Source organism: Eumetopias jubatus, unplaced genomic scaffold (assembly GCF_037043125.1).
Source record: "Eumetopias jubatus isolate StellerSeaLion01/CBP00866 unplaced genomic scaffold, mEumJub1_p1.0 scaffold_7, whole genome shotgun sequence".
In the NCBI taxonomy this organism is placed as follows: domain Eukaryota; kingdom Metazoa; phylum Chordata; class Mammalia; order Carnivora; family Otariidae; genus Eumetopias; species Eumetopias jubatus.
The window spans coordinates 83473740-83499611 of NW_028274813.1; the positions used below are offsets into that span (position 1 = coordinate 83473740).

Below are 25872 nucleotides of genomic sequence, written 5' to 3' on the forward strand. Positions count from 1 at the left end.
TTCTGCAGAAGCAGCTGGTCACCAAGGGAGCGGTGGTGACTCCGGTTCCTCTCCGGGGAAGGCTCCGCGCAGCTTGCACCCCCACCAGCCAGCGCCGCTTGCCAGGCCGGCCCCTGGGCGCTGCAGGCCGGAGCACCTTGTGTGGGAAGGGCTCCGCCAAGCGAGCCGTTCTCTCGGCTACAAAAATGAACGTCAGGTAAGAAGAGCTCCAACATGTAATCAAGTACAAGGTCTCAAAGCTCTACTGCTTCCTGTACATTTCAGGTGGGCGACATCAAATATGTTTTAATGTTGATGAAAAAGAAGGCAAAAGAGGATCAGAATGGAGAGAAAATAAGTGGATGGTTTTTATAAGCTGTAATCTTTTTTCTTTAAATTTGCGGGTTTTTTTTTTTAACATTTTAGTTCTTTTTTTTTTTTTTAAGATTTTATTTATTTATTTGAGAGAGAGAGAATGAGAGAGAGCACGAGAGGGGAAAGGGCCAGAGGGAGAAGCAGACTCCCCGCTGAGCAGGGAGCCCGATGTGGGACTCGATCCTAGGACCCTGGGATCATGACCTGAGCCGAAGGCAGACGCTTAACGACTGAGCCACCCAGGCGCCCTGCGTTGTTTTTTTATCAAACTTCTCTAAGCTCATATTTGGGTCGTAAGTAAAGATAGAAGGTACATATGGATATTCATTTTATTTAATTAATGTATGCCTATAAAGACATGTAAAGAAATTTTTCCATTGACTTAAATGTAAAGTTGAGCTAAATTCCTACAGAAAATATCTCAAGGCAGTGAACTTAACTGACTCGTCCTACAGTGTAACTTTTGTTAACGTATGGGAACTGCAGTGTCAGTTATCCCATGCCCCAGTGACCCCTATTTTCTTTGCTTGTACTTCTCCTGACACAGGGTAGCCCCCAATTATAACTATCCCCGAGATGAAGATCTTCAGTCCCCTTTTCTTTAATATAGAAAAAAAATTATTTTTAAGATTTTATTTGAGCGAGGGAGAGGGAGAAGCAGACTCCCAGCTGAGCAGGGAGCCCAGCGCGGGGCTCGATCCCAGGACCCTGGGATCATGACCTCAGCCGAAGGCAGCCACTTAACTGACTGAGCCACCCAGGTGCCCCTTAAGATTTTATTTACTTTTTTTTTTAAAGACTTTATTTATTTGACAGAGGGAGACACAGCGAGAGAGGGAACAGAAGCAAGGGGAGTGGGAGAGGGAGACACAGGCCGCCGGCGGAGCAGGGAGCCCGATGTGGGGCTCGATCCCAGGACCAACCCTGAGGTCATGACCTGAGCCGAAGGCAGATGCTTAATGACTGAGCCACCCAGGCACCACTAAGATTTTTTTAAGTAACCTCCACACCCAGTGTGGGCCTTGAACCCACAACCCTGAGGTCAAGAGTCGCATGTTTACCAACTGAGCCAGCCAGGTGCCCCTATTCTTTTTAAAGGGTGTTTGCAGCCTAATAGTGTTGGTGCCTGGTAACACTTCCCCAACCCATGTAATTATCTGATGTAGTTTTTAGAGCTTAAAAACGCCCTTAAATTTGGAACTCTATTTATTGAGTTAGCGTGGAGTCTGAGGTACCTCTCTGTGGCAGTTTGGACTGTATATAATAGTAGTGAGGAACACCATGGTCAGGGCGAGTCCTCGCCCCACTGCAGTGTTCACAGCAGCCTGGACTTCACCTAACATGCAGTTGTCTTAACCGGGTTGTACGGTATGCCATAATAATTTTGGGTCCTGATACAGGATCGCTACTACATTTTAGTTGTAGGTCCAGAAGTTCTCTTCTGTTAACCCCATCACCACCACCATCATGTATATTTATGTCTGTCCTTCCTGAATTTCACTGAATCTAAGACACCATCAATTGGAGACTCACCATTATTTTATGAACCACTAAGAAAAATCATTGCCAACCATGATGTGTTACTAATTATGAAACATATCCCAATTTCAAACATTAAAATGCATAAAAAATATGCATCATAATCAGTGCAATAAATTTATGGCAATTTGCTAGGAGAATGGGCTTATGTACCATTTAAATGAATGACCATCTACTAGGAAGACGGAAGATCCGTTCCCATATTTGGCATAGCAGTCTTCTGTTCCCCGATTGGCCATCACCAGGAGGAGAAAGAGGGGAGTGCTTAGAGTACCTCTTAAACTGTAATTTGAGCCCCAGAGGCATTTCCTTGGAGCTCTACCTTGTTCTGCCATTGGCCAAGGCAAGGAAAGCAGAGAAGACAAAACCATATTTTACAAATCAAGTGTTGTAAAATGTTTATTCTGCAAAAAAGGTTCATTATTCACGTAACAAGTACATATCGAGCCCTTTCACTGCTTGGGGATGGGCAGGTGGTTTTGCTTGTATGCTTGATACAAGTTACTCTTCACACAAATACTCATGTTTGGTACTCCACTGTCCTGTTTAGGTTTTCAGCTGCTACCAAAGATAATGAGCATAAGCGTTCACTGACCAAGACTCCAGCCAGAAAGTCTCCACATGTGATCATACCTGGGAGTACCCCAAAAGGCCAGGCTGTGCTCGGGACAGACAAGTTAAAGACCACAAATGGAAATTCTGTTTCTGGTAAAACAAAAGAAAAAACTGGTTCATCTTTAAGCCACCTAACTTCCTGAAATTATTAAGTGTATTTGTTTACTTAAAAACCTCTCCATAACTATAAAATCAAAAGCAAAAATTTCACCATAGCCTATCTTTCATTTTATATTGGTGAGGAAAATGCCAGAGACACAAACAAAAAACTGGTATCTGCCTGAAGACTCCATCTTGTCTCTAAGGAGACCTAAGATGGTGACCCTCCCTGAAGATCATTCAGTCCCTTCTTGGACTCAGGGATTAGAAGGAAGATCACAGTATTCATTACAGCCTCTGATTGGTCCCCCAGGACTATGAAACTAATAGGATCCCAGAGTTTGTGGGATAAAGGCCAAACTATGAACTAGATTATGTAAGCCAGAATAAGCCATATGGATACTCTGCTACACATGGCCTACTTAATCATTACCTACAATCATTAGGTAGTTTTCAAGAGAATACTGCAGTAACAGTACAAAGTTTAAAATATATATATATATATATATATATATATATATATATATATATATATATATATACCAGCATGAGGCCTATATTAGAACTGAGTATGTCAATTCTCCTGAGAGTCCTATCGAATACATGAGGCAAGAACCTTGATCACATAGAAAGGCCTGCCAACTCCCGAGACTAGAGCAATCCAGCAGGGGCTTCAGAACAGTGTTGGTAATGATCTGTGTGGAGAGTCAATGAGGGTTTCTTCATACCTTAAAGACAGAAGAGTGAGGCTGACAGCTACATTTTAAGCAAGTCCAGATGTGGGAATAGTAAATTTATGTGATTCTTCCTCTAAATGAGCTCTCTCATTCCCAGCTTAACTCTTAATGTTACCACCACCAGCGAGCAAACATTCCATGTAACCTTCTAAATCTTCCTGTGGTAAGGGAAGAAAGGGGCCTGGACAGAAGGCAGTGCTACAAATGGAGTGGACTTGCCTAAGATAGGACGGTGTTATTTTACAGAGAGCTGGGGTCACTGAGTAGACCACTTACCTCATAATGAGGAAGGACTCACAAATGCTTACAGATCACAACCTGAGGCAGAAACTAAATGCTTATCATATTGTGAGCTTTCTCATGGTAATTCAGGGGTGTGCCCAGTTGGGATGGGATAGTTTTTTTCCCCCAACTATCAGATACGAATCTTATGTAAAGGAAATCAAATTGTAGGATTTTTTTTTTCCTATGATTTGCTTCGTTCGCTCAGTGTAATGTTTCAAGAATCACCCATATTGATAAATGAGCTAGAAAATTTGTTCATTTTCACTGGTATGGATATACTTCAATTTGTGTTTTACTGGTCATTGAGTACGTATTTCCAGTTTTTGTTGTTATGGTGTCATGACCATTCTGAACCATGTCTCCTGTACACGTGTGAGAGCTTCTCTAGAGCTCGGAGGGACTGGGGTGTGGCAGGGCTGCAGTTACTGGACAGGCTGAATTGTACCTATTGAAACTCTGCTCGGCATGGTGGACAGCCCGTGTTCCCCCACTGCCGGCACCAGAGAGCCACACGATGGGATCACTTTCAAACGGGTTTTGTGCTTTTCTCATTGAACCAAGTGGCCCTAGATTTTGGTTGCTTATTCATATATACGCACGCAAGTGCTGACATTCGACAATAGCCTGAGAACAGCCTGTGATGGGAAAGAATAAAAGGTGCCCGATATATGGTGCCAACTGTAGCAAAAATTTGGCTTACTGAGTCTTGTCATTCTGGTATATTTATGGTACAAAAATTCATATTTTTAAATAACTGCTTTTATAAATAACAACCAGAGCCACAAATATTTTCATTTATATATGACGAGGTTCCTTCCAGCCTTATAACTATATGATTGAAAATGTTACTACTAACGTATTATTAAAGGGTAAATAACATCAGGGACATGGCCTGAACATTTACCCATCAATTATGTAAACAGGATTTTCAACCCCCAGGTGACTCTAGGAAATATCCTAATGCTGAGACTATTTGGGGAACTACTCACAAGGGAAGCAGGTCTCGGTGGTTAGCTTTCCTTATTCTTTTCTCCCTTTTCCTTTTTAAACCTTCATGTTTGAGACTGTCCATAGAGATGATATTTTTAAGACTGAGAAATGGTACTTCAACAAAAAACTGTATAGGTCTTTTTTTTGCCCCCTAATTAAGCCCTGGCGTTTTGTTTCTTCGTTTCGTAGTTGTTACCCCATTCAAACTGACAACTCAGGCAGCACAGACTCCAGTCTCCAACAAGAAGCCAGTGTTTGATCTCAAAGCAAGTCTGTCTCGTCCCCTCAACTATGAGCCACACAAAGGTACGTGCAGATGTTCTGAGATAAAAGACATGCCAAAGACTTAGGATTAAATAGTTCTACATCTGAGGATGTGAAAAATTTTGGTGCCTCAGTGGAAAGCCATACTTGGCCACCTAGAATTTCTTCCCCCGGGGTCCACAGGACCCATGATTTTAAAAGACTGTCCACTAAGCAAATACTAAATAATCAGTTCACTCACATTTTTGTTCATCAAAACATAACTTCTAATCTGTGTTACAGCCAAGAAATAATAAAATTTCAGGCAAAATCAAGAAACTTGGAAATTGGTCTGTGGGCAAATGAATGTTTTCTTTACAACTTTTAAAGGATCCCAGGCTGGAATCCACCTGTCCAACAACCTGGGACATTTACTGGCTATATAAATGCCCATATAAATTGGGCCTATATTAAAGTATCTGTATATCCATTTAAAATACCAATTCTAAAAACAAAAACCAATACTTCATGTGATCTTTCAGTAATTCTAGAATTGTTTTTTGTTTTTGTTTTTTTAAAGATTTGTCAGAGAGCACAAGCAGGGGGAGCGGCAGGCAGATGGAGAAGCAAACTCCCCACTGAGCAGGGAGCCCAACATGGGACTTAATCCCAGGACCCCGGGATCATGACCTGAACCTAAGGCAGATGCTTAAGGGACTGAGCCACCCAGGCATCCCTAGAATTGCTTTAAAACAATAAGACTTCCTGGGATGCCTGGGTAGCTCAGTTGGTTAAGCATCCGACTCTTGATTTCAGTTCACGACATGATCTCAGGGTCATGAGACTGAGCCCGCATTGGGCTCTGTGCTCAGCTCAGAGTCTGCTTGAGATTCTTTCTCCCTCTCCCTCTGCCCCTCCAGGCTGTGTGTGCACACATGCTCTCTTTCTCTTAATAAACCTTTAAAAAAAAATTTATTTTTAGAGGAAAAAAAATACGATTTATATCATTTATATTTGTGGAATAGGAATTAAACTAATAAATATAGTGGCAAATGTCTATAAAAATAAAGTATAAATATTGATAGCAAGCAAATAGCCTCAGATGAAGAGAATAAAATTGGGAATATAAGCAGAAGAATCTTCTTAAATCTTTGTCTCTCCTAAACTAGGCAAGCTGAAACCATGGGGTCAATGTAAAGAAAATAATTCTCTGAAAGAGCACATAAACAGAGTTAGCTTCCACAAGAAAACTTACAAACAACCTCCTCTCCAGACTAGGTGAGTACATAATTATCCAGTTCTATAGTAATTTTAGTTTTGAAAGGCTATAAAAGCAAAGCCTCTGAGGTAGAGAGGTTCAGTAATAGTGGTGTGTAAGGAAAGGGTAGTCGGGGAATCACATAAAACTTCCTGAAGATACATGTGCCTAGGCGCCCCCCGACAGTGGTTTTTAATTCAGAACTGGGAGGTGAGGCCCAAGCAGCTGCACGATTTCCGAAGCTCCATAGGTGATACAGAAGGGGACCATGTTCTCACAGGACCTACCAGCCCAAACAGTGTACCTGGATATCCCTCCAGACAACAATCCAAGGGCCCAGGTGTAAATTCTTCAGCCCCAGGGAAACCAGGCTTATTAGGCTTCAAGGCCCTACCCAGAAGAAATCCCCAGATGATCCTTACAGGCTTCCTTCTGTGTGAAAACCAAAGCCAGAGCTTGCTGTGGGCTGTAGCTCGTCCAGTTGAGTTGATTCCCTGCATGAAACCATCCTGATACAAGATTACCCATCATATGACTTGCCTATATCCAGCTGCCACCAAGACATTTACTAACTATATTTGCTATTAAGATTGTTAACATAGGGGTGCTTGGCTGGCTCAGTCAGAAGAGCATGGGACTCTTGCTCTTGGGGTTATGAGTTTGAGCCCCACATTGGGTGTAGAGATTACTTAAAATCTTTAAAAAAAAATAATCATTTATTTATTTGACAGAGACACACAGCAAGACAGAGGGAACAAGCAGGGGGAGTGGGAGAGGGAGAAGCAGGCTTCCCGCGAAGCAGGGAGCCCGATGTGGGGCTCGAACCCAGGACCTTGTGATCACGACCTGAGCCAAAGGCAGACTGAGCCTTCAACTGAGCCACCCAGGCGCCCCTGATTTTTTTTTTTTTTTAAGTTTAACATAAACCTAGCCTTCCCCCGCCCCTCCTACCAATCCCCAGTCCCTTCCAGAAACATACACTGGCTTAGGTCAGCAGACCCTAGTTCTAGCACTTCACCAGACTATAGGATTTTTGAGCTTGACATTTGACTTCCAAAGGTAGAGATTTCTCATTTAAAACAAATTAAAGGGGGCACTTGGGTGGCTCAGTTGTTAAGTGTCTGCCTTCGGCTCAGGTCATGATCCCAGGGTCCTGGGATCAAGCCCCGCATCGGGCTCCCTGCTCGGCGGGGGGCCTGCTTCTCCCTCTCCCACTCCCCCTGCTTGTGTTCCTTCTCTCGCTGTGTCTCTGTCAAATAAGTAAATAAAATCTTTAAAATATATATATATATATAAAACAAATTAAGGTACCAAGGTTCCTTTTGTTCCAGTTCCATGCTTAATTTTAGAATGCTACATTAACATTAAAAGGAAAATACCACTTTCTAGCCCTTTAACACAAGTGACTTAGAGATGTGGCTTCCATAGCCCACTAGCTAGAGCACAGTGTCCTATAAGAGTGTGTTTTGTACAAGTATACTGGACTTCAGTTTAAGCCTGGACATTAGAGTGACAGGTACTTAAAGTGGACTTTTGTGGAGCTTCACTAGACCCTAATGTGTACCTATCCCCCTCTTTAGGGAGGAACAACGGAAACAACATGAGCAAAGACGAAAGGAGAAGAAAGCAAAGGTTTTAGGAGCTCGAAGAGGCCTCATTATGGCTGAAGATTAATTTTTTAACATCCTGTAAATAGTATTTTATTCTGAACCCTTTCTTTATTGTAAATATTTTTCTGTCTTTCCCATTTCAGTCAAAAGACTTTTTTCTGCTCTTTGTTCACTATCTATGTAGTGTTGGTGGTTCTCTTCACATACTACATCCCTGAAAAGTTGTTACCTTAAAGCTCACAAATTCTTTGAAATGGTTTTTACCTAAGTTTCTGTACAATTCAGTTTTCTAATGAGACTCATCCTATAGATTCTTGACCTAGATCTTTAATGTCAAGTTCCCTGTGCTGACAGAACTGGAATCCTCTTCCAGACAGAAGCATTTACCTGAGAGTAGGTAGCTATACCACAACCTTTAGTAGAACCTAAACCACTAACAAGCTGAGAAAGCCACCTCATCCTTCTCCAGAGAATCGAGTCTTCTTAATGAAACAGGGACCCAAACGGGTTGGTAATGGCATAAACTACCTATGTGAAGTGTTTTGTTACCTATGCACACTTGTTCCAATCACTTGATGGAAATGCCCTCTGTCACTCAATATATTCTTAAAAACTCTATAGCTCATTCTAGCCTTAAAAATATACAGGGCCATACTGAAATCTGAGGATTGCTGCTTCAAGGATTAATATGCTCTGTCAGAGTTACATCTTACTCACTTTATGGAAAAGACTAGAGTTGCTTAGCCTCACAGCCATGTTTGTTGCACCTAGGTAGAGCTTTGTACTGTTTTAAGATTTTCATAAATGTTTTCTCATGGTGGTAGATTCTTTGTAAATAAATTTACTTCATGATTGAGTTGACCAGCTAAGATTAAGAAGTTTACTGGGGCGCCTGGGTGGCTCAGTTGGTTAAGCAGCTGCCTTCGGCTCGGGTCATGATTCCAGGGTCCTGGGATCGAGCCCCAGTTTGGGCTCCCTGCTCAGCGGGGAGTCTGCTTCTCCCTCTGCCTCTGCCTCTCCCCCTGCTTGTGCTGTCAAATAAAGAAATAAAATCTTTAAAAAAAAAAATTATACTCTGTGCATCCTGTCCTGACCACCTCTTTTCACCCTAAGAAATGACCGTGTTGTCCTCTTGTATTTTTCACAGCCCATGTCCGACTCTGTTATACCTACTGTTAAACATACACGAGCCCACAGAACATTGGCATACTCCCGGGTGCTGAATAAACTCTGATTTTGCTATTAAGAAGCAGAGATCATGGGGCGCCTGGGTGGCTCAGTCGTTAAGCATCTGCCTTCGGCTCAGGTCATGATCCCAGGGTCCTGGGATGGAGCCCCGCATCAGGCTCCCTGCTCCACAGGAAACCTGCTTCTCCCTCTCCCGCTCCCTCTGCTTGTGTTCCCTCTCTGTTTCTCTGTCAAATAAATAAAATCTTAAAAAAAAAAAAAAAAAAAGCCAAGATCACATCAATTAAACCACTGTCAAATACACTGCAGCCTGGAAGGTAAAATGATCTAATCATTTTGGAAAACAGGTTGGTGGCTTCTTAAATATGTCTACCACATTACCCAACAATGGCATGGGTCACATTGACGCACATGACCTTCTACTCCTAGGTATATACCCAAGAGAAAGAGAAGCACAGGGGCAACTTCTAGGCAGATATTTACAGGACTATTATTCACTGTAGCCAAAAAGTAGAGAACATCCAGCTGTCCATTAATAGATTAAAAATGATGATGCACTAAAAAGGAATAAAGTACTAATAAAATGTTACAACATGAGTAAATTTCACAGATATTATGCTAAGTGAAAAGAACCAGACATAAAAGATCACATATGATTCTCTTTGTACAACATATCCAGACAAGCTAAACCTATGGAGAAAGTAGAGCAGTAGATACCTGGGGGGGAAGGGGAGGGGTGGTGTTAAGGTTACCTCTAGGACAGATAGAAATTTTCTAAAATTAGCTGTGGTTAAGCCTGACAAGTCTGTGAATATACTAAAAATCACTGAATTGCATAGGAATCTTTAGCAATCTCCTTTCCTTAAATGATGGATTAGAAAACAAGAAACCTACAAGGAATAGAGTAGGAGAAAGACATCAACAGTCATCCCAAGGACTCCTTGCTTTGGCAATTGCCTATGTGTGTAGGGGAATTGTTCCTAATGAATCATTTTAACCCAAACCACTTAAGTCCTTTACACGATACCTCCACATCAGGACTTCTTTTAAGTTACAGCTTAGAACCTAGGTTCATGCTGTGTCTCCCTCTGTGTGGCCCCTCTTGACAATAGCATTTAGCTTTGTCTCAGGGAATACATACCAGCCATTGGTTGGAAGCCATTAAAGAAGTACTTTATTTTGTCTCTGTCGTCATGGATAATACTACTCTTAGTTTGGTAGTACAAAATTACCATCTCTATTTAAAAAGTCTTGGGTTAAGTTCTGGAGAATTTTCATAGGCGAATTCTTCTGTGTGGGCTGGATCCGTAAACACTCCAATAAAATCTATTTCTAGGAAGAATGGACCATCCACTTTATCAGCCAGAGTGAATCCAATAGAAGAGATCTACATTTAAAATAGAGAAATTGATCAAAATCTCATATACTGATATTGTTCCTGGAGTTTTCAAGTTCCATGAGGTGATTCATATAACTGAGTCTTTACGCTATCACCCCTGAGCAAGTATGCCATAGTTCTCTTATGCTATATAGCAAATCACAAAAGGAAGTGCAGGGCTGATTTTCTTTCTACTTTCTACTTCCCCTTCCCTCTCTTTAAAGTAGTGCCACTTAAGACTGGTGAGGACAGCATGGATGTCTAATGGAGGTTCCTTGAAGCCCTCCTGAACTAGAATACTGTTCTCTTGTTTTGGAGCTAAAATAAAATGTAGACAGGCTGAAAAGATGACCATAGTGAAAGCTCTCCCAGCTGGGGGTTTGGCTCACAGAAGAGGTCTGAGTCAACCTCTGTGTGGAACAACAGGGGAGGCCTTGATAAGAATTTTCATCTTTCATTTGCCAACCCTCAAAAATGGACTGAAATCATCCTCACAGGAGTTTTGTTTCACTAAACTAAACAGTTCTGAATCAAAGTACAGGAAAATGTTACCTTGTCAAGCAGAAGCTGGTACTGGGCATCCCGGATTCTTCCTTGATTAGAGAAGAAAAATTTGGAGAAAGGAATCTGAAAAGAGAAACCATTTACTTCAGAGCTAAAATATAAGCAGCTGAGGCATTTGTATGGAATTGCAATGATAATAGTTTAATTCTAACATAATTCTAACATATGCAGTTATGACAAGTGGCTAGGCATTTGGATCAGATATTTTTTTAAAAGAAATAATAAGTATTAGAAGAAAACAGATGAAAACCTTTCTAAGCCAGAAATCCCAAAGGAAAAATGATAGAGTACAATTTAACTTCTGACAGCAAAGACAAAGGATAAATTAGGAAAAAAATATTTGTAGTATTTATGAACAAAAACTAGTATCCACAAAGCTTTCACAGGTAACTAAGATTTAACAACCAATGGAAACATGGGGAAGGGGAGAAACGGACACACTTGTATACTACTGATAGATGCGCAGATTGATATAACTCTTCGAGGGTGGCCCGCAACTGGGAGGCTAGGAGTCCACCATGGCCCCAAGATTTCCACCTTCTGTGTCCACACACCTTCCAGATATCCACCCTAACCTCTGCCGCTGAGAAGGAACGGTGCACATGGAAGGTCCCAAAGCACCTGACCTTAATATAGGGAAGATTATCCTCTGTAGGCCCAACTTAATCACTTGAGCCTATAGGAGGACTGGCAAAAGAGGTTAAAAGCTGGGGCGCCTGGGTGGCTCAGTTGGTTAAGCGACTGCCTTCAGCTCAGGTCATGATCCTGGAGTCCCGGGATCGAGTCCCGCATCGGGCTCCCTGCTCGGCAGGGAGTCTGCTTCTCCCTCTGACCCTCTTCCCCTCTCGTGCTCTCTATCTCTCATTCTCTCTCTCAAATAAAAAAAAAAAAAAAAAAAAAGGTTAAAAGCATCTCCTTGGGGGCAGATTATCCACTGCTGGCTCTGAAGACAGAAGTGAAATGGCAAAGACTGCAGGCAGCTTCTAGGAGCTGAGAGGGACGCTCAGCTGACAACCAGTAGAGAAATCAGGATGTTAGTCCTACAATCATAGGAATATGAATTTGGCCAATAACCACAATGAACTTGTAAGTGGATCCTTGCCCAGAGCCCGTAGAAAGGAATACAGCCCAGGTGACACCTTGATTTCAGCCTTCTAAGGCCCTGAGCATTGAACTCGGTATACCGAGCCCCAACTCATGACCTATTGAACTTTTGAACTATGAGCTAATGAACATGGGCCGTTTGAAGCTGCTAAGTTTATGGTAATGTTTTATGTAGAAAACTAATGGCAATATTTAGCAGATTATGAAATGCCATAACTTTGACCTACCAATTTCACTGATATGTTATAAACTCTGACAAATACATAAAGATGCAGCTTTTTCTAAAAAAGAAAAATAGGAGTATGGTTAAATTATGGTGCATTCATACAACTGAACGCTATGCAGCTATTTTCTTAATGCAGACCTACACAGGGTACAGTGGGAAGGAAGACCTCTACAGTATATTAGTGAAGAGGGTCCAGACAATCCACAGTATAAACACAAATTTAAAAAAAAAACCCTCAAAAAAAAAACTAATAAAATGGAGAATAACTTCACATAGTGATATGGAAGCTATCTAGGATTTAAATTTTATTTTATTTTATACATTTTTAGAGGGGTGGGGGGGCAGAGGGATAGAATCCTATGGAGACTCCATGCCCAGCACAGAGCCTGATGCTGGACTCAATCTCATGACCCTGATATCATGACCTGAGCCAAAATCAAGAGTGAGGGGTTTGACCATTGAGCCACATAGGCACCCCTAGGATTTAAATTTTAACAATAAGCACAGAAGATGGATAAAGTATGCTATTTTTATTTTTGGGTAAAAAAAAAATGGAGAAAATGAGAGTATGTACTTACATTTGCTCATCTGTACATAATGAAACTGCCAAGCTACAAAAGAAAATACTGAAAGTGGCTACTAGAGGGTGGGCAGGTAAAGGGTGGACAGGGACATGAGTGGGAGTGAGACTTCTCACTGTACATCATTTTAGATTTTCATTTTTGAACCATAAAATAAAAATGTTTAAAAAAAATTGTGGGGGCGCCTGGGTGGCTCAGCTGGTTGAGTGTCTGCCTTCGGCTCAGGTCATGATCCCAGGGTCCTGGGATTGAGCCCTGCTTGGGCTCCCTGCTCAGCAGGGAGCCTGCTTCTCCCTCTCTCTCTGCCTGCCGCTCTGCCTACTTGTGTTCTCTTTCTCTGTCAGATAAATAAAATCTTAAAAAAAAAAAAATTGTGCTGTTCAGATTATTTATCACCAAAAGCCCTTGACATAAAAACAAACTTGATTCAAAACTCAGATTCCAACCCACCACTATACAAGATCGCATTGCTTCCACAGCAGATTAAAAGAGTCATATCCAGGGGCACCTGGGTGGCTCAGTCAGTTAAGCGTCGGACTCTTGGTTTCTGCTCAGGTCATGATCTCAGGGTGGTGCGCTGCGTGGAGCCCTGAATTAGGCTTCCTGCTCAGCATGAAGTCTGTTTGAGATTCTCTCTCCCTCTACACTCCTGCTCATGCTCACTCGCTCTAAAATAAATAAATCTAAATAAATCATGAATACATACATATGGTCACATCGTATTTCACCTACTCCCTTCATTCCTGTCAAACAAACCTGGAGGAGACCCCCCCAATCAGTTTCTCATTTTGCAACCTAGTTTGGCATTTCATCTACCTCATTATTCAAGACATATTTTGGAAGGGCCCCTGGGTGGCTCAGATGGTTAGGCGTCTGCCTTCAGCTCGGGTCGTGATCCCGGGGTCCTGGGGTCGAGTCCCCACATCGGGCTCCCTGCTCAGCGGGAAGTCTGCTTCTCCCTCTGACCCTCTCATGCTCTATCTCATTCTCTCTCTCTCAAATAAATAAATAAAATCTTTAAAAAAGACAATTAAATGGTAATACTACAGAATAATTTGGCAATGTGCAAAGGCCTTAAAAATATATATATCATTTATCCTAGGAATGTTCTTTCTAAGAATATATCCTAAGAAAATAAGGACATTTACTTCAGAGTTTGGTACAACAGTGAAAAATTCTGAAAACAATTTAAATGTACAATAATAGAGGATGAACTAAGTAAATTCTCGTCTACTTATAGAGTAAAATATGCAGAGATTAAAAATGATGTAAAAATATATTTCAGCAGAAAGTTATATATAAAATTCAGTAAACAATATATGTTATAAAACATCACTGACACAATACCATTTTTGTTAGGAAATTTTTTAAAAAGTATAAACAAAAATCTAAAGGTACACATGAGAAGTAGTTTGCCTCTGGGTAGTGGTACTACTCCTTTTTGCTGCTTTCCAAATTTTCTATATGAAATCCTTGTTTTCATAATTCAGTATATATATTGGTTTTTTTTTAAAGATTTATTTATTTATTTGAGAAAGAGAGAATGAGAAAGAGAGAGTACATGAGAGGGGGGAGGGTCAGAGGGAGAAGCAGACTCCCCGCTGAGCAGGGAGTCCGATGTGGGACTCGATCCCGGGACTCCAGGATCATGACCTGAGCCAAAGGCAGTCGCTTAACCAACTGAGCCACCCAGGCGCCCTAGTATATATATTATTTGTATACAAGTGTTACATAAATAATTTTTTATGTTTATTAGTGCACAAATATGTATCAAGTGCCTATTATATGCTAGGCACTGTTCCAGGTGCAGGGCAAATAGCCATGAACAATACAGACAAGGTCCTTGCTCTCAGAATTTATGTTCCAGGGGAGAGGGGTAGAAAGTGACAATAAACAAAGAGACAAGTGAATGAACAAAGTAACTTTACCTAGTAATTAGTTCTATGAAAAAATTAAACAGAGGGGCACCTGGCTAGCTCAGTTGGTTAGGTGTCTGACTCTTGATTTCAGCTCAGGTCATGATCTGAGGATCGGAGATCAAGACCCATGTCAGGCTCTGAGCTCAGCAGGGAGTCTGCTAGAGAGATTCTCTCTCTCTCTCTCTCTCCCCTCCCCACTCCTCTCTCAAACAAATCTTAAAAACAAACCAAAGAGGGCGCCTGGGTGGCTCAGTTGGTTAAGCGACTGCCTTCGGCTCAGGTCATGATCCTGGAGTCCCTGGATCGAGTCCCACATCGGGCTCCCTGCTCAGCAGGGAGTCTGCTTCTCCCTCTGGCCCTTTCCCCTCTCGTGCTCTCTCTCATTCTCTCTCTCTCAAATAAATAAATAAAATCTTAAAAAAAAAAAAACAGGGTAGTGTTACTCAAAGTGACTGGGTTAAAGGGTGCAACTGTAGCTGCAGGTCAGGCTTCTCGGAGGTGAATTTTGAGCTGAGAGGCGAATGACAGGAAAGAGGAAGGTGAAGATATGGGGGAAGAGCATATCAGCAGAAGTACAAAGGCTCTGAGATGGAGGTGAGCTCGCTGGGTCTGACACACAGAAAAGCGGCTAGTGTGGAGGAGGGAGGTAGGCAGGAGACTGAGGATAAAGACAGGGGTCCAATACTGTAGGCCCAGTAGGCCATGCTAGGGGGTCTGGGCTTTATGCTAAATGTAAGGGGAAGCCACTGGAGGGTTTTAAGCATGTGAGTGATGTAATGTGCATTATGCGTTAGATCACTCTGGCTGCTGCGTGGAGAGTGGATTTTAGGGGGCAAGAGAACAAAGGACATCAATAAAGAAGCTGCTGTAGTAATCTAAGGGCCTGGACTAGGGTGACAGTGAGAGAGATGGCCAGAAATGGTCAGACTCTGGGTGTATTTCAGAAGAATAGGTGACAAGATTTGCTAACAGACTGTATGTGGGATGAGGGAGAAAGGAATCCAGAATGACCCTTAGGTTTAAGTCTAAGCAGAATGGGGACTTTCTTTTGAGTTTATGGATTAAAAACCATTCAGTAGGTGTAAAAAAAGACTAGGCAATTGAAATTCATTCCCTGAATTTCTACTTATTTTCCTCCAAGTTAACATTTTTTAACTTCTCAAAGGTTCTTCTGACAAAGTATTTTATTACCAAGAAATAAAAATTTCATGATTGTGAAATATGAAGCATTTATTGTTCTTAAGGGAGCCTTCTTAGTAGAGTTGCCTGGAAGAGGGGATATGGCAGAAACTTAAACATCTACTTGAGCCCAAAGCAGAGATGTACCCATGACTTAGCATGGAACTGGCCACATCTTTATCAAAAATATTTACTGGTTAGGAAACATTTATATTAAGGAAAGAAAAAAATCAATTGTATAAATCTCACCCCTAGGTCATCTTCATTCTTTCCCTTTCCACACCTTCCAAGAGGGATTAATAAGGAAAATAAGCAAAACAAACTACAGTGTAATCATGATCTCAAGACTTCATTTTCAGGGCGCCTGGGTGGCTCAGTTGGTTAAGCGACTGCCTTCGGCTCAGGTCATGATCCCAGAGTCCGGGGATCGAGTCCCACTTCGGGCTCCCTGCTCGGCGGGGAGTCTGCTTCTCCCTCTGACTCTATCCCTCTTGGGCTCTCTCTCTCACTCTCTCTCAAATAAATAAATAATCTTAAAAAAAAAAAAGACTTCATTTTCATACATAGTAAAGACTTGTGCTGTTACCTTGACCTCCTGCCAATAGGGCCCCCCACGGGTGAACATGAAGTAACTGTACATCTGATTCTTCCTTTGGATTATATCCGTGTCCTCTCGGATATTCACCATCCAAGGCCGACCATCTCCACGTACACGGAGATACAGAGTGTTGAACTGGGACCAATCATAAGCCCTCTTTCTCTCAAAAGGGCCCTACGGTACAGAAACGAAAATTAATTTCATCTCATTTTCCACTGTTAGCAAAATGTGAGTCATCATCTTTTGCAGAATCAAAAGGATCCACTAGGCATTTTTCTGTCTTTTTTGGCTTTCCACCACCATAAGGAGGCAGATAAATCCGGTGATTCTTATTTTAGTACAAAATACTGACAGAGGGGGCGCCTGAGTGGCTCAGTCAGTTAAGCGTCTGCCTTGGGCTCAGGTCGTGATCCCAGGGTTCTGAGATCGAGTCTCACATCAGGCTCCCTGCTCTGCGGGAAGCCTGCTTCTCCCTCTCCCACTCCCCCTGCTTGTGTTCCCTCTCTCGCTGTGTCTCTGTCAAATAAATAAATAAAATCTTAAAAATATATATATATACTGACACAGTTTTACATTTCTAAGGTAATATTCCAGACATGATTGGCCCAGGACAGTGTTGACATGAGGTAGGCACTCACTTGTATCAATGAATGGAAACAAATTACTGTATGTACCTTTTTTCCCCCAGTCCTATGGAGCAATAGATTCTGAGTGGGCATGACAGCTGCCTTCCCATAAATCAGAAAACTATGAAAGAGCTCAAGTTTTAAAACTGCTGTTTTATAACAATAGCTGACATTCACTGAAAACTTATCTTAAGCACTGTGCAGGCATAATTTCACCCTCACAGCCCAATGAGATAGGTACTATCATATCATTGTGCTCCATCTTACAGATGAAGAAAATGAGCACTCAACTAGGAAGTGGTAGAACCAGTGCCATTTAACTCCAAAATCTGTATTCTTAACTATCTAACTAAAAACTGTCTCTCTTAGGGAAAGTGGAATTTAGTGTTAATTAACAAAGGTGTTTATTTATACTAGTCTCAAAGATAATCTGATTTCAAGAATAGCAGTGCTCACATATGAACTATTATTTACTAGCTGTATAATTTTTTTTCCCCAAAGATTTAATTTTTTTATTTTAAAGAGAAAGAGTGGGATACCTGGGTGGCTCAGTCAGTTAGGCAGGTCGTGATCCCAGTGTCCTGGGATCAAGTCGAGCATTGGGCTCCTTGCGCAGCGGGGAGCCTGCTTCTCCCTCTGCCTCTGCCTGCCACTCCCCCTGCTTGTGCGTGCACGCTCTGACAAATAAAAAAAAAAATCTTAAAAAATAAATAAATAGTGTATGCACACACCAGGAACAGGAGTGGGGGGTGGGGAAGAGGAGCAGAGGGGGAGGGAGAAGGACAAGCGGACTCCACATGAGCTCGGAGGCCCACGAGGGGCTCAATCTCAGATCACGATATGAGCCAAAACCAAGAGTCCGTTGCTTTACCAAGTGAGCCACCCAGGTGCCCCAACTAGCTGTATAACCTTAGACAAGTTACTAAATCTCCCAAAACCTCAGTTTCCTCATCTGTAAAATGAAGATGACCACACCTTAGACGAGAGTTTTATATGTATATATGTATGTATATAAAGTAGCACAAGGACTGGCAAGGCACACTTAATAAATTTTATCACCTATTTTCAATACCCCACAGTGTGTATCTAGCTGTAGAATTATTTTCTACTGTGGAATGACCAAATCCATTCTGTGGATTTCAGGCACTGAAAAAAAAAATCTTTGTAAGCAGAGGTCTCTCCAAGAACACATACCTTTCTTTCCCATCATTATCTGGAGAGAGGGAGCCTAAGACTCCTAACATTTGCCTTTCTCCTTAGAGCACAATATCCAAGCAAGCATCCAGAGGCTGTGGCCAAGGCCAAGGCATGGGGGCCTGTCCAGGCAGCCCTGGAACAACAGCTGGTCAGCAAATTTCCCAAAAGCCATAGGTTGGTGGTAAGACAAAGGAGGCAATGGAAGTGACTGTGGAAAACAGTGTTCTGATTGGAAACTCTAAAGCTAAAGACAAAAGAAACTATATACCGACACTGTATTCTGGTTGGTAAACTTGTTTCTCACAGGGTTACAGGTTAAAAGTTCTGAAACTGCTTTGTATGTACACTGGGGTCGAATTAATAGGTAAGCTGATGGTAAATGATGGGAGACAGGTTTCTCACTATTACAGAGGGAAATTATAGATCAGCAAGAGGGAGAAGCCCAGAATGAACCACATGGCACTGGATTAGAGTCAGAGCACAGTATGAACTCATATTTAGTTTACTACAGATATAGAAATAATTGCAGACATGTTTCCACTGGGTTGGTACACATCCCTGTATTTCCTGTTGTGTCCACTGAGAGGTCCTAGAAGTAATGTCAACCCAGTAGCAACAAGCATACCCAGAGCCCAGATCTCCAAAAAAGGGAACCAGAGCTCCTTCGAGAAATGGCTAATTTTAGGGTTGGGACAGAGAAAATACAAGATGTGCTTAGAACATCTTGCAGTGTACGAAAGTGCTAAAAAAACAAAAAAATGGAGGCATGGCAAAAGGACAAAAGCCAACCTGAAAGAGCTGCCAATGGCCAAAGCTAGAACAATTTGAGCAACAAAATAAATAACATAGTATTGGATTATAACCGGAAGTGCGAGTCCATACAAAATGACTGCCTAAAATAAATGTGGGTGAAGAAACAAATCTTCCTCTCTGAAGAATCCCAAATAATTTATGTAAATACCACCCCTTTCAGGAGATACAACTTAATCCCATGCCCTATCCCATGCCTTGAATGTAGGATGCACTTACCAACTTGCTTCCAAAGAACAGAGTATGGAAAGAATAAAAAAAAAAAAAGTAACTTAATAATGGAGTACCCTGGCAAACACTATCTTAGCTAGGTGATCACGGTGAACACATCAGTGTTAAGTCGGGTTGCTAGCATGTACCCCTGGTATGAGGGATGGGAAGGGTACTTCAACTCTGTGGTATTCTTCCTAAAAACCCAGAAACCCAGTCTTACCAGGAGAAAAAACATCAGAAAATCCCAAATTGAGGGTTATTCCACAAAATACCTGACCAGGATTTCTCAAATCCTCATGAAAAATAAGACCAGAACACTATCACAGACCAGAGGAGACTAAGGAGCCTAAGGAGACATGACAACTGGATGTAATGTGGTGTCCCAGATGGGATCCTGGAACAAAAAAGGGACAGTGGAAAAACTAGTCAAATCCAAATAGTGTCTGGAATTAGTTAATAGTACCAATGTCAGATTCTTAGTTGTGACAAAGGTACTATAGCAATGTAAGATGGCAACAGTTGGAGAAGATGGGTGAGGGACATATGGAACTTTCTGTACTACCTGTACAATTCTTCTGTAAAACTAAAACTGTTCTAAAATAGAAAGTTTAGGGGCGGGGCACCTGGGTGGCTCAGTCGGTTAAGCGACTGCCTTTGGCTCAGGTCGTGATCCCAGGGTCCTGGGATCGAGCTCCACATCGGGCTCCCTGCTCAGCGGGAAGCCTGCTTCTCCCTCTCCCACTCCCCCTGCTTGTGTTGCCTCTCTCGCTGTCTCTCTGTCAAAAAATAAATAAAAAATCTTTAAAAAAAAAGAGAAGATGCAAATCTCCCCAAATCATTGTTCAAATGTCTGACTTCTCAGGGCTCCTCAAACATAAGAATGGCCCCACCCTGGCCCAGAGTGATGCCCAGAAACAAGTACCCCCTGCTCAGGAACCACTTCCCCCTTATGCTTCTGCTTTACACCTGTGCCCAGTCGTTACTTAACCCCATGCCCAGACGGCCTGCCAGGTATGTTCATTTACAGAAACAAAGCCATGTGCTCTGGTTCGTGCTACAGTGGAATTCACTGCAGGTCACTAGAAAACAGAGGCTCTGGGGCTTCACTTACCCTTGGACTCCTGGCTACCATTGCACAGTACCCACTGCGGCCACTTTCCCCATCCTTAGGCGCCTCAGAGCTCAGGGTTCCATACAGCAGTGCACTCTGATTATTCTTGCCCATTTTCAGGAATACTTCACTTCTGCCTCCAATAGTCTTATCAGAAGTCACTATCCACTTATCCAAATCTTCTTTTCCACGGAACTGCCAGACAACCTTGGCTTGTTCCAGCAAGACCTCATGCAGAGGGCGGCCTTCAGGGCCTATCCAATGATTCACAAGATCATCCTTCAAACGCCTAAAATGGTCCTTTATTTCATCTTTAATTGCTTTATCAAAACTAACTTCAGGCTTCTCCTCAGGAGAGGTTATATCCAAAGCAACTTCTCTCTGGTGATGTCCTTGCAAATCCCCTTCAGAATTCCTCTGAGAGGAGGTTTTGCCAGGAGCAGCCACGGGTTTCTGAAGACTACTAGAACAATAGTCTGCAAAACGAGTACCCAAAAATGGACATGAGGCACTTGGCTTAGGACAATGTCTGAAAATATAAGCGCCATTCAGAAATCTGTGAACCAAAGCCATGGTAAGATAAAGTCCAAATGTAAATTTCTCCCTGGGCTACGAGGGAAAGAAGCTTCAGCAAATAGCCCAATTCCACCTAGAACAGAAGAGACATTGAACAGTTACCAGGGTAGCAATGAATGCATCACAATTTCAAATGCAACACAGATCATGTATTGTGAAATTCAGGAACTTATTTTCTAGTTCTGTCAACATTTACCCAGGGCCTTACTATGAGCAGAATATTGTTTGCACTGAATGTAAAGCATCCCTCTGCCTTGTGAAAAAACGCAGAAAGGGAAAGAAACACAGGCCTCGTTCATGGAGTTAATTACTGACCCTAAAATAATTCAATTATGCACTTCAAAAGGTTGTGTCAATTTTTTTTTAAAGATTTTATTTATTCATTTGAGACACAGAGATACAGAAAGAGAGAGAGAGAGAGAACATAAGCAGGGGGAGAGGCAGCGGGAGAGGGAGAAGCAGGCTCCCCACTGAGCAGGGAGCCCGATGTGGGGCTCGATCCCAGGACCCTGGGATCATGACCTGAGCTGAAGGCAGACGCTTAACCATCTGAGCCACCCAGGCGCCCCAAAGTTGTGTCAATCTTAGAGAAAATTTTTACACTGGATTTTTAAAGAAATCATTGATTCCTAAAATAGAACATTCAACTAAATCACTCCACACCTAGGCTAACTGACATTTTAGCACTTCGTCTACAAAAAGAGGGACTACAGTGTGCACTGCATATGGAGTCAGAAAACATGCCCATTTATTAGGTTATGAGTATTGTGAATATTGGCAATTTCAGACTGTTAAACCTAATCAACCTCTTTATCCTCAGGTAAAGCTATTGATCTTTTGATTACCCCCACTTCCTTGGGGGTAAGGCTGTGTTAACATCTCCTCTACCTACCTTAAGGGATTCTTCTGAAGATCAAATGGAATGAATGACGGCTGTAAGAGTGTTCTCTGACCCAATAAGTCTGATAAACCCCCAAGAGTCTTCATGTCTAACAAACTCCTAGTTCAAGGTCCACACTTTGAGTAGCAAGGCTTAGACTATCAGTTACTATCTGAGCTCCTCAAATCTAGAACCTAAACAAAAACACCAATACCATCACATTTAAATGCCAATCTTAATATTCTCAAACCACCTGACATAATATTATCTGACTGAATGCACACAAGGCTCCTGTAAGACAAATCAGGTAGATATTTCCTTTTCCTAGGAAACAGACACCAACAGGTGAAGTGACTTGCCTAAGCTGACAATGCTAATCCGTATGGAAGCTCAAACTAGAACCCTAGCCTTAAGTCCTTCTACTACGTGCTGCTGCCTCTACCTGCCTCTACATCAGCAACAGGGGTGCCTGGGCGGCTCAGTCGTTAAGCGTCTGCCTTCGGCTCAGGTCATGATCCCAGAGTCCTGGGATCGAGCCCCGCATCGGGCTCCCTGCTCAGCGGGGGGCCTGCTTCTCCCTCTCCCACTTCCCCTGCTTGTGTTCCCTCTCTCGCTGTGTCTCTGTCAGATAAATAAATAAAATCTTAAATAAATAAAAAACAACAACAAGAAAACATCAGCAATAAGTTCTATAGCTCTCGTAAAATAACAACTTTGGCTAAACAGTCCTCTCTTCTACTTACTCCAGCTACCCCTAAAAGGAATAAAATATGCAATGCCAAGTTCTTTATTCTCCTGTTTTGGCCCAAAGACCAGGAGAGAGGAAAAACAAACAAAAATTCACCCACTAGTCAGAACATGGAGCTGAATGAGGAACTAAACAGTACACTGAAAACAAAAGCAAAAAGCCTCAAAAATGCCAAAAATCCAACAACCTGGCTTATCTGCCTCAACTGCCCAAGAGTCTACATCAAAATGGCCCCCAGACCACTAACTAAAACACAAAAGTGGTCATCCTTCTAGAATGCCCCTCCTCCCTCACGCCCCACATTAAATGGATCACCACTTTCTCTCTTCTAAATCACTGTACTCTGCTTCCTGCCTCCAGGCTTGCAGCCACCACCTCTACCTCGTCCCTCCACTCAGCATCTAAAAGGGCCTAAAACACAAAACTGATCATTTATCTTCTCTGACTAAAACCCTTCGGGGGGGGGGGTTGCGTGGATGGCTGGGTCAGTCAGTTGGGGGTCTGCCTTTGGCTCAGGTCCTGATCCCAGGGTCCTAGCATCAAGTCCCGCATCGGGCTCCTTCCTCAGCAGGAAACCTGCTTCTCCCCCTGCTTTCCCTGATTGTAGGCGTGCTTGCGCGGGCTATCAAGTAAATTAAGTGAAATCTTAAAAGAAAACAAAACAAAACAAAACAAAACAAAAAACACCTTCCAGGGCTCCCTCATGGTTTTCAGAATAAAGCCCAATTTTCTCCACAGGGTCTCTAAGACTCCTCCAGATCTGGCCTCCATTCACCTACACAGCCTCACCTTAGTCACATTCCACTCTCTGTTCCAATAACCATAAAGACTTGCAGTCCAACAAGTGCCAACCAATAGTCCCTCTCTGGGTTTCAGGCCTTGGCAGATTGCTGCTCCCAGGCCAGGAGTGCCCTCCGCGGATTTTGCCTAGCTAACTTATCCTTTGGTACTCAATTTAGACATCCTTTACCTTCTGCATTTCTAACAAGCTCCCAGGTGATGCTCTCATCATTGGCCCACTGCACACTCTTTAAGTAGCAAAGTCCTAACTCATCTCCCTGACTCTGATCTCTACCTCTCCCAATCCATCCTTTGCCTGGCAACAATAAAAGGGATGTGTCTAAATACAAATGCACTCCCCTTATAAGTCAGCAATTCCTCCCCCAGAAATTCAAACTCCTAAAATAGTACACAAGGCCCAACTCCCTGACCTAACTTCTACTCACATCCATGGCCAATGACCTCAGCTCTATTAAGACCAATGGTAGAGGCGCCTGGGTGGCTCAGTCAGTTAAGCGTCTGCATTTGGTTCAGGTCATGATCCTGGGGTCCTGGGATCCAGTGGGAGGGGGAGGGCGGGGAGGTCCCTGCTCAGCAGGAGTCTGCTTCTCCCTCTGCCCCGCCAAAAAAAAAAAAAAAAGAAGGCAACCAGGAAAATTAGTTGATCTGAGGTCCTGGAATCATAGGTAATATTTCAATTTCCCTCGCTGCTTGTGCTTAATTAATTTTACCTCTACATATAAAGGAATTTGGGAAACAAATGATAATCCGATAAAATGGAATTTGTACAATCATAAAAATGATTCTCGTGAACCCCATCCGCAGGCTACACTAAGTGGCAAATAAGGAGGAATCAAAATTGCATATATACTAATATTACAAACGTAAAAATGTACCGACAAAAAAAAGATTTGAGGGAGAAAAAAAGAAAAAAGCCTTAAAGTCGTATATAGGATGATGGATTGTAATATTATTCACCGTATTTTCCAAGCCCTCAGTAGTGTTGTTACTTCTCTAATAATATAGCTTTAATTATAAATTTTTGTTCCGTGTTTTTACCAATAAACATAAAGTAAAACCCATCAGCTGGATGACCCCGGGCCGAAGTTGGTCATTTTTTACCGCAACCTAACCCACGGAGCTAAAAGACAGCAGTCGTCCAGACTTTATAGCCAGGGCTGACCACGCGCCCGAAACCGTTCCAAGTATAGTTCATTGACTCCTCACAACTGCCCTGAGATACTGTTACTATTCCGATTACAGAGACGAGGAAAAAGGAGGTTCCAAGAATAAATTACTGGAGGTCACACAGCTAGTAAGAGGCAAACGAAACTCTAGAGCCCCGGTGTTTAACTCCCGATCTGATTCGGGGGAGCGGTCCGGACCATGCCGCGGCGAGGCGGCCCCCTCAACCCTCACCTGCTAGGGCTGTTGCCCCCCACAGCCCGCTGGCGCCCGCTGGCCTCTCCGCTGGCGCCCGAGAGCGGCTTCCACCCGGGTCCCCGCTTTTCCCGACCGGGTACTCCGCTTTCCTCCTGTGGGTCCATCTGCTTTTCCTGTCCGGCGCCGAACCAAGCCTTGGGGCAAGAGAGTTCCGGCCGAGGTACAGGCGGAAACAGAGTAACAAGGTACCCGGAGTCCGGCGAATTGAGGCTTTTGGTCGACTAGCCTCCCAAAGGGCTCGGCTTCCGCCCCTCCTGTTCTTTTCTGTTCTGTGTGAGAAAGTGGAGGAGAATTTTAGAGAGGCTCCTTCCCTTTCTGCATCCCTCCTTCAGGCTGCCATCTCCACCTCGCATCTTTCAAATAGGACCCAAATATTACGAACGTCCTTTCACCCCGGGGCGCCAGGGTCCCCCGGTGCCGCCACTCCCCTCAACCTCCTAAGAGCTGTCCATGGCCTCAGAGGACTCCATCCCCTGGAATCGCCCCCGCGGAATCTTAGGAGATCCACCCGGCACCTGGACAGCAAACCATCCTTCCTGGCCTCGCCCAGTCCCGCCCAGTCCGCCCAGTGGGGCCGCCCACTCCGCAGGACTTAATATTGTATCTCGTGCACACCTCAGTTTGAGCATTTTCAACATTGTATCTTAAGTATTCATTCACTTCTCACTTCCTCTGCCACACTGTGAGCTTCTTGGGTCCAGAACTGTGCTGTTCCTCCTGTCCCCACCAATTAGCACTGCACTAGCAGGAATTAAGCTCTCAGCAAGTATCTGAATGAATTGTAGTAACCCCTGGCAGTTAACTCCGTTCTTCTCCAAGGTTAAGGCCTCACCAAACACAATTGGCTTTTCCAAGTTTCCTCCACCCCTTGTTTCCACGTCACCACCTCTTCTTTCTTGAAATTCTGCTTTTTACTTTTCTAGACTCTACACTTGCCTAGTTCTCTTACCTTCTAGAACCTTGCCCCAGCGGCCTCCTCCACTGACTCTCTTCCCCAACCTTAAATATGGGTTGTCTCCAA

The 25872-nt window shown here is 43.0% G+C and overlaps 2 protein-coding genes across 3 annotated transcripts in view; one reads left to right on the forward strand and one right to left on the reverse strand.

The window, feature by feature from the left end:
* Positions 1-9099, forward strand: part of NUSAP1 (nucleolar and spindle associated protein 1) — a 35484-nt gene extending 26385 nt beyond the window's left edge. Inside the window, exons 7-11 of the mRNA XM_028119449.2 lie at positions 9-196; positions 2444-2601; positions 4809-4925; positions 6032-6140; positions 7701-9099. Of these exons, the coding sequence (XP_027975250.2) occupies positions 9-196; positions 2444-2601; positions 4809-4925; positions 6032-6140; positions 7701-7794 (666 nt within the window). The 3' untranslated portion in view covers positions 7795-9099. The remainder of the gene's footprint in view (positions 1-8; positions 197-2443; positions 2602-4808; positions 4926-6031; positions 6141-7700) is intronic.
* Positions 9100-10069: 970 nt separating this feature from the next.
* NDUFAF1 (NADH:ubiquinone oxidoreductase complex assembly factor 1) lies at positions 10070-25384 on the reverse strand. 2 transcript variants are annotated; one of them, XM_028119450.2, is made up of 5 exons: positions 24828-25381; positions 20425-21073; positions 16456-16641; positions 10849-10923; positions 10070-10305 (listed from the first exon to the last, which is right to left on the reverse strand). In XM_028119450.2, exons 2-5 carry the CDS (start codon positions 20995-20997, stop codon positions 10156-10158), a joined length of 984 nt encoding a protein of 327 aa, XP_027975251.1. In that variant the 5' UTR covers positions 20998-21073; positions 24828-25381; the 3' UTR covers positions 10070-10155. The 2 variants fall into 2 exon arrangements, with proteins under 2 accessions (XP_027975251.1, XP_027975252.1); XM_028119451.2 differs by lacking the exon at positions 16456-16641 and having other exon boundaries at positions 24828-25384.
* Positions 25385-25872: the final 488 nt, after the last annotated feature.

Excerpts from the sequence above, each read along its gene's own strand:
- NDUFAF1 (XM_028119450.2), bottom strand. The coding sequence starts at position 20,997 with ATGGCTTTGGTTCACAGATTTCTGAATGGCGCTTATATTTTCAGACAT. Across the intron at positions 16,642-20,424 it reads TGGTAGCCAGGAGTCCAAGG|GGCCCTTTTGAGAGAAAGAG; the intron begins GTAAGTGAAGCC and ends TCTGTACCGTAG. Across the intron at positions 10,306-10,848 it reads ACCAGCTTCTGCTTGACAAG|ATCTCTTCTATTGGATTCAC; the intron begins GTAACATTTTCC and ends TTTTAAATGTAG.